Source organism: Antechinus flavipes, chromosome 5 (assembly GCF_016432865.1).
Source record: "Antechinus flavipes isolate AdamAnt ecotype Samford, QLD, Australia chromosome 5, AdamAnt_v2, whole genome shotgun sequence".
NCBI classification, from domain to species: Eukaryota; Metazoa; Chordata; class Mammalia; order Dasyuromorphia; family Dasyuridae; genus Antechinus; species Antechinus flavipes.
In genome coordinates this window covers 92,700,564-92,714,054 of record NC_067402.1, presented here as the reverse complement: position 1 = coordinate 92,714,054, position 13,491 = coordinate 92,700,564, and the positions used below count along the sequence as shown (strand labels likewise).

The 13,491-nt window shown below is 35.9% G+C and overlaps 1 protein-coding gene across 1 annotated transcript in view; it reads right to left on the bottom strand.

Annotated features, from left to right (window-relative positions):
- The window catches only part of PDIA4 (protein disulfide isomerase family A member 4), a 31,733-nt gene extending 30,864 nt beyond the window's left edge, over window positions 1–869 (bottom strand). The window contains 1 exon segment of the mRNA XM_052000638.1: window positions 617–869. Coding sequence (XP_051856598.1) covers window positions 617–704 — 88 coding nt within the window. The 5' untranslated portion in view covers window positions 705–869.
- Window positions 870–13,491: the final 12,622 nt, after the last annotated feature.

Below are 13,491 nucleotides of genomic sequence, written 5' to 3'. Positions count from 1 at the left end.
CCCTGCTCATCTTTCCCAAGTTAGCAGTTTCTGTTTCTCTTGTCCCGCTTTCTCCTGCTCATCCTCTTAAAAACTCTGACTATTTAACCCAAGAACTCTCCTCCCTCTCACTGCCAAAGAAATCTTAAGTCAGCTTCTCAGAGAACGAAGGAATTTGGGGTTCCGATCAGGGTCATTAACAGGTAGGAAGCAGGTGAAAAGAACGAAGGTCGGGAATTTCCTCCAACTTTAATGTCCCCAGCCCCTGATGTAGAAGGCAACTAGGAGAAAAGGAAAATGTCCGAATCTTTCTTCTATACCTCTTAAGACATCAGTTGGTTACTCCACCTTCCAGAGTTAAGACGTATGAAAAGTCTCAGGATGCCTCCCCCTTCCCAGTCGGCCCCAAGATCCACAGAAATGGAAAGGTGGGGTCAGAGACCATGGTGGAAAAAGAATAGAGGCTATATAGCTCCCGACAAACTGCTTCTTTCCCTTCAGCACCAAGGTGGGCGCGCTTCAGAACCGACTCCGAGGAGCCGTCCGAGGATCACCTGGGATCTGACCCTCCCCCTTGGACGAGGCCCCGTCCCACGCAACAGGGTTGGCAGGCCTCGGGTCCCTGCCGCACACTCACCCTCTCCCGTTTCATGGGCGCTCGCCAGCACCAGCAGCTGGGCCAGTCCCAAGAGAAGGACCAGTAGGCAGGGTTTGCGGAGCCTCATTGGGGCAGCTGCTGCCAACCAGCCCAGGCGCGGTCACTTCTCTCTACTGCTCCTCCTTCTCGCTCTCTTCCTGGCCCTGCAGGTTCTAGTTCTGGCACCTAGCGCTCGGGCGCGCCCCCGCCTCTCCCCTACCCTACAGGAGTGAGAAAAGCGTGGAGGAGAAAGAGAAAAAGCCTCCAGGAAGTTCTCCTCGGGGATTGGCCAGGAGGGGAAGGAAGCTCCAGCAACTCAACCAATCCCAGTCAGGCGTCCGTTGAAACGGCGCGTGGCGGAGTTCTTTTAAAAGGTTCACGCCCACCTTCTCTCCTCCCTCCAGTTCAGCCACTCGGAGGAGCCAACCCCGCAATTCCACGAATCTGCTGGATCAGCACAAGAGCCACTGCTTTAAAGAACCGCCTTCGGGATTTCCTTCCTTCCTTTCTCTCCCCGCCCCTCGGCCCACCTCCTTTTCCTGTTTTGCACACGCTCCTCCCCCATTCTCTGTCCCGGGGCGGAACGAGAGCATTTAAAAGTCCCTTGCTTTCTCTGAGGTGCCTTTCTCTAATTGGCTGTCTGGTGGCTACCAATCAGCAACTGCCACTCGGTTCTCTGCGAGAGTCCGCTAGGCGGAGTGGAGAGAGAACAAAGCGGGAGTTGAGGAGCTTTGTGGGGTGGGATGACGCCGATGACGGCGGCGGCTGCAAGGGCTTCCGCTTGCCCGGGGCCGTTTGGATCGCGATGCGCCAAAGTGGGCTACTCCTCGGCTGGCCATTGGCCTGGCGGGAGGCAGGGCTGGAGCGTGGGGTTTCCCCGCCTACGGCTGTATCCTATGTCCGAGTAACGCGTTTCCCTAATCCAGGATACGCTGATCTGGGAGCTTTCCAGATAACTCATACCTAGAGGTTGAGAAAGTGACGCCCCGGGCTTTAGGCTGTTTCTAGGTCGGAGGAAGGATGCACTGAGATGGAGGTATAGCAGAGCAGAGCCTTCGAGAGATTTCTGGAATAACCAACCCCATTTACTTTGTTCAAGCCAAGCCCACTTGGTTTAAAGGGAATCTGAGGCCCATTCCGGTCATCCGCCCCAAGGGTACACTAGGAACCTAATGGTTTAAACCTCACGTTAGATGGAAAGACTACAGAAACGTTATCTTGAATTTCATAGGGCCAGTTAAAAGTAATGTATTCCTTGAGAGCTGAGTAGTGGTTATGTTTGGGGTGGAGGTTTTTTTGTTTTTTAGTTTTTTGGGCTTTCTATCCCCAGTACTTAAAATAGTGCCAATCAAATCATAGGAGCTTAATAAATGCTGTTTGTGACTGAAATAAGCATATTTCTGGGGTATATATGAACCAAAGCAACGGGATGGTATGGATTCTTAGTCTTTAAGGAGCTGTGTAACATACGGACTCTAAGAACTGGATTAAGAACAAATGTCATTTTCTATCAAATACCAACTAAGAGGAAGGAAATAGTCAGCAATAGCTTCTAGAACCATCCGATTCTGATTTGAGGTATTTGCATTGCTTTATTCTGTTTTGATGGATCTCCTTTGGAGAATTTTCAACTATAATTTTCAGTACAAGCAATGGGAGGTGGTTAACTTTACAAATGTAGGTTATGTTTTCCTCCGAGGAAATTGAAAACATCTTAAATAGTCATCCTGAAAGATCGGTTTAAGGGAGTGGAGCTTGTAATTTTCCCCAGATCCCATAGCATTTAGAGCTGTGTGGATTTTGGAGAAAGATTATCTGATCCAAACACCTCATTTAAAGGATTAGTAAACTGCTATATGAAAAGGTTAAGTACGAAGTTATGTAGGATCCTCTGAGTCCAATGTTAAGTCTCAGGATGGCATAAAAAAAATTCCACCAACTAAAGCCATAATACTATGAAATATGGTACATGACTAAAAAAACAAGTTTGTGTAGAGAAGCACGACCTTAAGGCAACATTTGGAGTTAGCATTTTTGAACCAGAATCTTTGGAAAGAACTTAAAAGACAGCTAAGAAATAAAACAATCAGCAAATATTTATTGAGCCTCAATAATGGATAAAGAATTATGCTAGATGCTGGAGAAACAATACTAAGATGAATCAAGAACTGCCCCTGTGGCCAAGGAAAAAAGCTAAAGTGATAGACACTGTTGTAGTTGGAGGAAGTAGAGATTTAGATGGGTGTGGGGAGCATCATTTTAGGGAGTACAAGAGTAAATTAAGACATTCTTAAGACTCTAAGAGACTAGTTTGAAGCAAAGTATTATGGTGGCATGAGAACCTTTTAAAAACTAGAAGACTGGTTGAGATGAAGTTCAGAAATTAGGACTTTATTTGTTAGACACTAGAAGAGGCAATGAAATCAATCTTTCTGGAAGATAAAACTGCTGATGGTGTTTATGGTAGATTACTGAGGGAAAAATTATAATCAGGAAAACTAAATATGAAATTATTTCACTTGTCTCAATGTGTGGTGATACATGCCTAAATAAAGATAGTAGTATAATGAGAATTTAAAGGAACTGGAAGATTTGTGAGACATTGCCAAGGACTGATGCCAGTATTTGTCAGCTTTGAGAAAGGAAAGATGTGGGATATATTGTGGGAGGAAATCTCTTATCAAGTGTTACTCTTCAAAGATTCCTTTTTCTTCCTTTTTGCCTCCATGATGACTTGTGAACCAATATATTATTATTTTTTATTATAGCTTTTTATTTAAAAACATATGCATGGGTAGTTTTTCAACATTGACCTTGCGAAACCTTCTATTCCAACTTTTCTCCTCCTTTCCCCTACTCTTTCTTTCCCCTATCCCCTCCCCTAGATGGCAAGTAGTCCAATACATGTTAAGTATGTTAAAGTATATATTAAATACAATATATGTATACATATTTCTACAGTTATCTTGCTGCTCAAGAAAGCTCAAATCTAGAAAGAAGGTAAAATAACCTGAGAAGGAAAACAAAAATGCAAGCAAACAATAACAAAAAGAGTAGAAATACTATGTTGTGGTCCACACTCATTTCCCATAGTTCTCTCTCTGGGTGTAATTTATTCTCTTCATTATTGAACAATTGGAATTGGTTTGGATCCTGTCATTGTTGAAGAGAACCACATCTATCAGAAATGATCATCATATAGTCTTCTTGTTGCCATGTACAATGATCTCCTGGTTCTGCTCATTTCACTCTGCATCAGTTCATCTAAGTCTCTCCGAGCCTCTCTGTATTCATCCTGTTGGTCATTTCTTACAGAACAATAATATTCCATAACATTCATATACCACAATTTATTCAGCCATTCTCCAATTGATGGGCATCCATTCAGTTTCCAGTTCCTAGCCACTACAAAAAGGGCTGCCACAAGCATTTTTGCACATACCAAAGGGTCCTTTTCCCTCTTTAAGATCTCTTTAGGATATAGGCCCAGTAGAAACACTGCTGGATCAAAAGGTATGCACAGTTTGATAACTTTTTGAGCATAGTTCCAAATTGCTCTCCAAAATGGTGATATCTGTGAACCAATATATTATAAAACTATCTTTAAGTAGTAGTAGCCTACTACTTGTAGTCTAGTAGTAATCTATTTTATCCACTTTTGCCAAGAGAAATAAAGAAATTATTACAGTATAAATCACAATGCTGTTACAGAGTGCAAGTTATGGGAAAGGGGGCGTGGTCTTCAGCTAAATAGACAGCTACAGGAAGTCTTAGTCTGCACAAAGATGGATTTGTTAAATTCCTGGTACATATAAGTGGTAAATAGAAGACTGAGAAACAAAATGGGATCAATTCAGAAAAATAAGAACTGGTTGGTGATATAGGGAAAAAAATAACTATAATTATAGAACTTCAAAAGAAGTTTTGTTGGAAGGCTGCACATTGTCATACACATGCCTTAGATTATGTGTTAACTTTTCTTATGCCATGGAATTTTTTGTAGTGAGACTTTCCCAGAATGTTTTTACATACATAGAATTGCAAAGGAAACAAGTGATATTAAAACAATTAGTTAATTTTTTAAAAATTAAAAAAAAACCCTAACATAGGTTGAATTTGACTAGCCTTCAGCCTTTAGGACTTGCCTGCCCAAGTTGAGGGGCTGCGGTCAAGCTAAACTGTTGTGGGATTTATATATTCAAGTGTAGCTGAAGTTTGGCTGGAATGATCTATGTTAAAGTTGGTCGAGACCAGTGAGAACATAGAATTTTAGAAGGGACCTACTGTACTGTACTGTATTGTAATTTAAAAAACTAAATTTTAAAAAATATATTGACTTGGACTTAGGAAATCATGTTTCAAAAAGTTCAGAGAAATGATAACTATAGTATGATCCTATGACTACAGATGGTGACTCAAAAAGAATGGAGTCTCCACAAAATACAACACAGTGGAAGAAAGGAAGGAAGCATCTCAAACAAACAAAAAAGTAACAGCAGTCTAATTGTGTAGGGAACTCTTATTAAATCATGTTTTAAAATGTGAATAAAGTTGGTATCCATCGTAAAGAACAATTATGACTAACATAGTTAAGAGTGCTTCCTTATAGCCCTATACCTATAGGTATAGAGGATACCAGTACTATTTTTCTAATTTTCCAAATAGGGAAACTAAAGATCAGAGAGTTTGACTTGCTTGTTGTCACATAATTCCTAAGTGACAGAACCTGATTTGACCCATTCAACTGATTATATGTTGCTACCTCTCCAATATGTTTTGCAGTTTATAAAACTCACATGTTTTTTGCTCTATTTTATAGATGAGGAAAATGAGGCTTAAAAAGATTGATTTGCCCAAAGTCACAAGATTATTGAGTGATAACTAGATCTTAAACTCTGGTTTCCTGACTTCTAAGTCTTATCTTTAGATTGTGGTTGAAGACACAGCAAGTGCCCCTAACATAGGTTGAATTTGACTAGCCTTGAGTCTTTAGGACTTCCCTGCCCAAGCTGAGGGGCTGCAGGTAAGTTAAACTGTTGTGGGATTTATATATTCAAGTGTAGCTGAAGTTTGGTTGGAATGATCTATGTTAAAGTTGGTCGAGACCAGTGAGAACATAGAATTTTAGAAGGGACCTACTGTACCAAACTGGACAAAAGGTCTTCTGGTCTCTGCTCAAAGATTTCCTGTGAGATAGATCCTACTTCCTCCTAAGATTGTCCATTCTGTTTTTGTACACATTTGATTGTTAGTTTTTACTGATATCAAATTGGCATTTTTGCAACTATTGTTTTTCCCTTTGGAAGCAAACACATGAAGTCTAATTCCTCTTCTGCAGGAGAATCCTTAAGATATTTGGACAGCCATTGTGTTCCCAGAGAGTCCTCAGGTTAAACACTTCATGTTTAACCTGAATTTCTTCAGTGGTGAATTTGGGAATGCCACAGGGATAGAGAGGGCAGATGAAGTGACACAGACACAAGTCACTGGAGACCAGGATTTTGCAGAGTGGGTGACCACAGGGGGAAGACTGGAGCACAGGCAGTGATAACAAGACAAGAATCAGATCAGGCTGTTTTAGCAGTGTGTCAGCCTTGATGAATGTCCAAAATCAATAGTTAAATACCCCATGCGGATTAATGTCATTGACATAGCTGCTGTAATGTTTTAGAAGTAAATTTTTGTTAAATTAATCATGTAATATTTAACATATATAGGACTGCTTGCCATCTTGGGGGGGGGTGGAGGGAAGGAGGGGAAAAAACGAAACATAAGCGAGTGCAAGGGATAATGTTGTAAAAAAATTACCCTGGCATGGATTCTGTCAATACAAAGTTATTATTAAATAAAATAAAATTTAAATTAAAAAAAATTAATCATGTAAACCATATAAATTTTAAAGACTATGTATTCAAAAAAAGAACCAGGTCAGGGTTGGAAGTGCAGCTTTCTCTCAGGAGAGCAAGTTGTGCTCAAAGACCCTCCATGAAAAATGTTCTCTTTAAGGGGTTTCCAGACAATTTAATCCTAGGAAGAGGAAGTAAGCCTCAGACTTAAAAGGCTCCCAACTCAGGATTTCTAATTGCCTAGACCCACGGGGTCCAGCTTCATAGGAGGTACTAATTTGAAAGACTCTAGAAGTCTCAGGGTGAACCTCCACTCAAAGATTTGGAAGACTTTATTAAGTGAGGTTTAACTTGACAGTTTAAAGAAGCTCATGCAACAAATCAGGAAAGAGAATAGTAAGAAAGCAGAATCCTATTTTTAAGAGTTTCTGGAGAAGTTAAAGAGATATGGGCTAAGCCTATCAGGGAGACAGGCAAGGTGGAAATATATGACACTTCATACAGAAATTTGTTTATAGATTTCCTGCTGAGCTGAGCTAGTCGGCTTGTCAGTGGGCTTAAACTAAAGACAATCTTGAAGGGATTGTGATGTATCAACTGAAACTCTACTCCCCAAAATACAATGGTCTTTCCCACTTTATTTATACCCTTGAGTGAGAAACCTCATTAAAAACCTGTCTCGAGTCAAAGTAAACATTTATAAAACATTTACTATATGCAAGACACTTGACTAAAGGCTAGAGCACTAGCAGAGACAGTGCCTGATCTCAAGAAACTCATAATCTGGGAGACTCAGAGTCATGAAAACAGCTATGCACAAATAAGCTATATACTCGATAAATTGAAGATAATCAGCAAAGGGAAGGCCCTAGAATTAATGAATGTCTTTAACAAAGTTTTCACTTATAACTTAAGATAGAGCCTGTTGTCTCATGTAAAATTTGTTATAGAGCTCAACCTGGAAAAAGTCCCATCTGCCACCTAGGTGGTTGACTTCTTTCTGCCTTAAGAAAAGTCCATCACCTGGATACCTGGTATATGAATGTTTCTTCCACCTCAGTTTAGTGAAATTTTTGCTGTCATGTATTATGTATAAATATATATATATGTACATATATAATTTAAGATATGCATATTGGGATGGTATGTGGTGTATATATATGTATATACATATATGTGTGTGTATATATATATATATATATATACACACACACAAAGATATAGATATATGTACATATATACACATATCTCACACCATGCATAAATTCACTGCTAAAAACTAGCTCTAAAAAAAAAAGTAATTTTGGTAATGTTTGGTAATGTTTCTTACTGTGTAATAATCATTTAAGTTTGTCCTAATATATCATTGTCTATTGGAAAACTTAAGGATTTTATTATAAAGATTTTTTTAAAACCCCAATAGCACATTTTATATCAAAGATGCCAAATACTGTGCTGTAAGAGTACCTACATTTTATTTTTAAAAATACCCACTTTTCAGATAATTCAATGCATATCTTCCTCACACTGATAGAAAATTGTATGGCATTATTTTGTTTATTTTTATCGTGTATGTTTTTAGTTTTGTCATGTCTTAAGGAAAAGGTAAATAATTGCTGTATTCTCAAGGGCATGAATTCATTATTAGCTTTTTGGTTGCATATAAACCTATGTAGCATTCTCAATGGGTCCTAATAACTGCGCAAAACATTTTTGTCCTTTTGAATCACCAGCTTGCTTCTGTGTCCTCCTAGAAAAGTAGTGATTAATTTAAAATGTTCAACATTATAAAATAACCATCATAAAATGCCCTTATTCAGGCTACGATTTTAGAACAGCATGTGTGTATGCATGTGTTTTGTTTTTTTAAAACTGTCCAAATGTTTAGAACACAGGTATGAAAGTGCCATAATATAATAATAATAATATTTTGCTATAATAATATATTGCCATAATAATATTTTGGCTTGCCAGCATTATTTCCTTAAATATTCACATCTACTACCTTGAAACTTTTTTGGAGAATCTTGTATGTGTGGTGGGTTCATGTTGCATGTATATACATATTTATATATGTGTGTGTGTGTGTGTGTGTGATATTTTTTACTGAGATTTTTCTGAAAATTGGTTAGTTTCAGATATTTCATTTTAACTTGTTTTATTTAGGAAGTAGTTTGGGAAATTAGGAAGCTATAAAATACATTTTTATATGGTCAATTTACTGCATACTGAACTAAGAAAATACAGTGTCTTTTTAGAACTAAAATTATAAAATTGTTATAAAACATGAAAATATCTTAAGTTTTCTCATTTTCTCATTACTTATTTATATGTAAACTAGATTGAAAATAAATTATAAGAAAATTGGATTAATTTCTTTATCTTTGACATTTCATTAAACTTACAATTGAATCAAAGCAAAGCAAATCTTCTTTGCTTATTTATAATTGAAAAGAACATGCCTACAATCTACCAAATCCTTTATTCAGATGCAAGCAGTTATATACCATATTCTTGAACAGAAAGGGGTTCCCCCCAATTCAAACATGTCAGATATTAATATTTGCATTCCCATGGTCTTAAAATAAGTATTTTAAGATTGCAATTTTAGATTGCAATTATTTCCTTTCAAAGTTGTTTCATAGTTTAAACTCAGTATTTAAGCACAGATTGAAACTTAACCAATTTATGAGTTTTAACTTCATTTATTTGAAATTAATTCTGGTCACTGGTATTAATGTATTGGAAAAATACACATACACACCCCAGAGTTTCCCATAAACAATCAAAATAAACTCCTTTAACCAGTGTTTAATTGAATCATTCTCACAGCTTATTTTCTGTTTGCAGTAAATGGACTTTATGTTTGAAAGGGAATTTGTGGGAATTCTTCATTTTGATTTCATTCTTCAATTTGATTTTTTCATCATTCACAGCAATCCAGTTAATTCTGTATTTGGTGTTTAAAATGAAGGCTTTACTTAAATTTGTCCTGTTTTGAAAATAAATATTGTTATAATGATTTAAAGATCAGTATTGGATGGGTGTGATTTAGAAAATCCATAATATATGTGTAAACACTTGCATCAAACTAGCCAATCTCTTTTTAAAAATTAGCTTTTGTTAATGTTCAGATTTTTTTTTGTATCTTGTTGCTGAAAATTTTTTTTTTTTTGCATTTCAGCATATCAAGTTACAATAAAATTATTATTTACACAGGGGCAAAAAAGTCCATCATTTGACTCTTTCCAACCATTTAAAAGTAATTCCAGTAGACTTGGGATGGAAAATGTTATCCTCATTCAGAGAGAACCATGGAGGGTGTGTTTCAAAGCATAATATTTTCACTTTTGTGGTCGTTTGCTTGCTTTTTTCTTTCTCATGTTTTTTTCCCTTTTGATCTCATTTTTCTTGCACAATATGACAAATACAGGAAAATGATTTTTAAAAAATTGCACATATTTAACCTATATCAGATTATTTGGCTTGGGAAGGGAGAAGGCAAGAGAGGAAGAGAAAAAATTTGCAACGCAAGGTTTTATAAAAATGAATGTTGAAAACTATCCTTACATGTATTTGAAAAAATCATATATCATTGATCAAACCCTCCATAGAATAGGATGTTAACCTATTCATCATTACTGTATGATGCCAAAGGGAAGACAATATAATATCTCATAGCAGGAGAAAATATTAGCTTCCTTTCAAATCACTTAAAAAGCCCTAAGAACAAAGCAGATATACTTTGGATTTAGAATCACTTTTCATGCTGAATCTTTTGAGATTTAATTATAGAGGACTTCTTAGAAACCGAATAAGCTTTTAACCTATGTGCTTAATCTATTTTCATGTTCTATTTCCTACCCACTAAGGATCACTATATGGAATCATAAAACCAAAAATACTGGTGAAAGAACCCTTCTTGAACTCTTTCTTATATGACATTACTTTGAAGTTTCAAAAATTCCTGGAAAAAGCCCCTAGAAGCTTAAATTAGCCATCTATTGATCTCAGTTCTACTCTTCGGCAGATCTCGGTGATATTTATATTTGACCAGAATCACCTCATCACTCTCATATTTCAATTATTTTTTTCAGGTGGCAAGTCTAGAATTGTTTCATCAATGTATATTGGACCTTAAGCTAGTACTATCTATCTATCTATCTATCTGGTTTTGCCTTAGACCCATCAAAGTAGCAAAGATAGTAAGTGTCATGGGAAGTCAATATCATGAATATACTGAAAATTTGTCCAATAGCCCTGGAAAATGATTTGAAATTACTTGAGAAAAAGTTATTCCAGCAGAGGACAGAGTTAGTTTGTTTTGCTTCATTCATGGGATCATGAATTCAGAGTTAGCATGGATCTAATAAAATTTCCTAATTTTTACTGGTGAGGAAATTGAGGCCCAGAAAAGATCAGTGAGTTAGTTGCTCAGACTCACCCAGAGAATAAATATCGGAAGCTGGATTTGTACTAAGAGCAAATATTTTTTCTACTAAATCATATAAACCCATCATTCCCTGCTTTTATTTGTGTGTGTGTGTATGTGTGTTTTTTTTTTTTTTTTTAAGTTGGGATGGGAGAGATGCAGGGATTGGGAAGTAATTGTTTGGGTTAAGAAAAAGCATCAGTAAATCCTTTTAAAATCATCTTACATCTGAAGAATATGTTTTAAATAAAACTATACTGACTTAATTTCAGAAACTCGGATCTGAGTCCTTACCAGAAGCTTTCCAGAAGCCTTAAACTGATCCATTTTTTAAAATTGCTATTTATATCTGCCATCTCTGTTTCTTGGGGTGTGGTAGGAAATTTCTCTTATAATTATACCTTTATTTGGTAACATCATTATTTTATAGCAAGTGTTTCATATTGTAGTAAGTGTTAAATTAGGAGGATAGACCCACAAAATATTAATAAAAGTAAAACTTTCCTTTTAACAGCAATATAAATGAGATCACTTGCTTGGAGCAGCTTTTGTCAATAGTCAGAAGGATAGGGCATTAATTTGCCTCTTTCTCATTCTGAGGTTGCCAGTGAAGCCTTTGTGAATCAAATTAGGGAGACTTAGATATTTGAGCTTATGTTTAAGTTGATAATATATTGTTAGTAGAGGAATTGTTTCTTAGAATGAAAGAAGGCAGGGATAAAGAAAATGGGTAACTAAATGGACAATTTTACTCTACAAAATCAAAAAGTTTTTGCACAAAGAAAAGCAATGCAGTTATAATTAGAGGGGAAACAATTAACTGGAAAACTAGCAAATTCCTCTAATGTCTGATATTCAAAGATATATGGGGAATTGATATAAATATATAAAAACAAAAAACATGCTTCAATATATAAAAGATCTAAGTACATGAGTTGATAATTATCTTAGTTAATTTTTTACTTATTTGATTTGATTCTTTTGCCCTCTTTTTAATCCAAGTTTTCTAAAGTTTATCGAATTTGTTAATTTTTCTAACAGCCAGATTTAGATTATGCTTCAATATCTTTTTGGTTTCCAACTTAACCATTTCTTCTCCAACTTTCCAGATTTCATCTTTTGTGTTTATTGGCTGTTTTAAAATTCATATTCAATTAATTGTAATCCCTATGCATTAATGTATATTCCTAGGAATATTATTATTCCTCTGAGATCTATCTTACTCCATTTTAGAAATTTAGATATTTTGTTTCATAATTGTGAATTATTTCTATGACTTGTTCTTTGACCCACTAATTTAGAATTTCACTACTGTCTCCATTTGGGTTTGTGTCTTTTATTTATGTTCACCAGAACTAATTATCATTTTATTGCTTTATGGTCTATAAAGAATATATTTAATATTTCTGCCTTTTCATATTTATTTGCAATTTTTTGCACTCTCATATATAGTCAGCTTTTGTAAAATTGACATATGTTGATGAGAAATATGTGTATTCTTTATCAGTCCCATTCAGAAGGTACAATAAATCATTTAACCTTAATTTCTCCAAAATAATGTTTAATTCTCTATTTTTCCTGTTGTTTATCCGTGTCAGAGTTTTTCTGAGAAAACAGCATTAGTACTCTACTAGTCTATTATTGTGTTATTCTCTGTGGTTATTTTTTTCCACTTTAGATCATTGGAATTTCATCTCTTGATGGAGGCTTTGTGGTTTTAGGTTCAAAACATACCTGCAGAATATTCAAGCATGCTTAGCTCAAATTTATTTTACTTAACAATTCTTATTTGTTACAAGGAAGAGCTTTTATTTGAGTTAGGGTAGATGTGAAAGGTTAATAATGATTCAAATAAAAAAAATTTTAAAAGAGATCAATGAAATAATTTTAAAATACACAAAAGAAAGCAGAGGGAAATTCGGAAAAGGGACAAGGACAAGCAGGGCACTAACACTATTATGTTAAATTTAATACATGTTTCTAAAAACTAAGCTACATGTAATGGATTGGTATTGTCATATAAATACAACTTTCTTGGCTTTTTACATATGCAAGTGTTTATGTTTGTTGATAATTTTTTAGTTAATAATAAGACAAAATTCTAAAAATAAGAGAGAGCTAAATGAGGTCTTGTGGTAACGCAGTGGGGAAGTCTCGTTTCCTTATATGTCTATATTTGAGTCTCTGGGGAGAATTGTGCACTGGCCTGTGGGGAAAATTGTCTGAAGTCTTACAAAGTAAGCAAAAGATTCCAGGGCAATGATGATCCTGTTGTGACAAGGTCAGAATAACTGCATCTTGAATGATAACCTTCTGAGGAAATTCACTATTATCTTGACCTGTAGAGTTGGGTTATCTCCTGGTAACAATATATGCATCTTTTAACATATTGGTTACCCTATGATGGAGAAGGACAACGTGGTGTAAGGAAAAGACTAGTAGTCTTGGAGTCAAGAGGCCTGGGAAATCCAGATCAGATACTTACTAGCTATGTGACCATGGACAACTAATTTAGCCTTTAATAAGCCCGGCTTTTTGATCTATAAAGTAAGGATTGTACTTTTCTTGTTCTCTTCCTATCTTTCATTCTCAAAGGA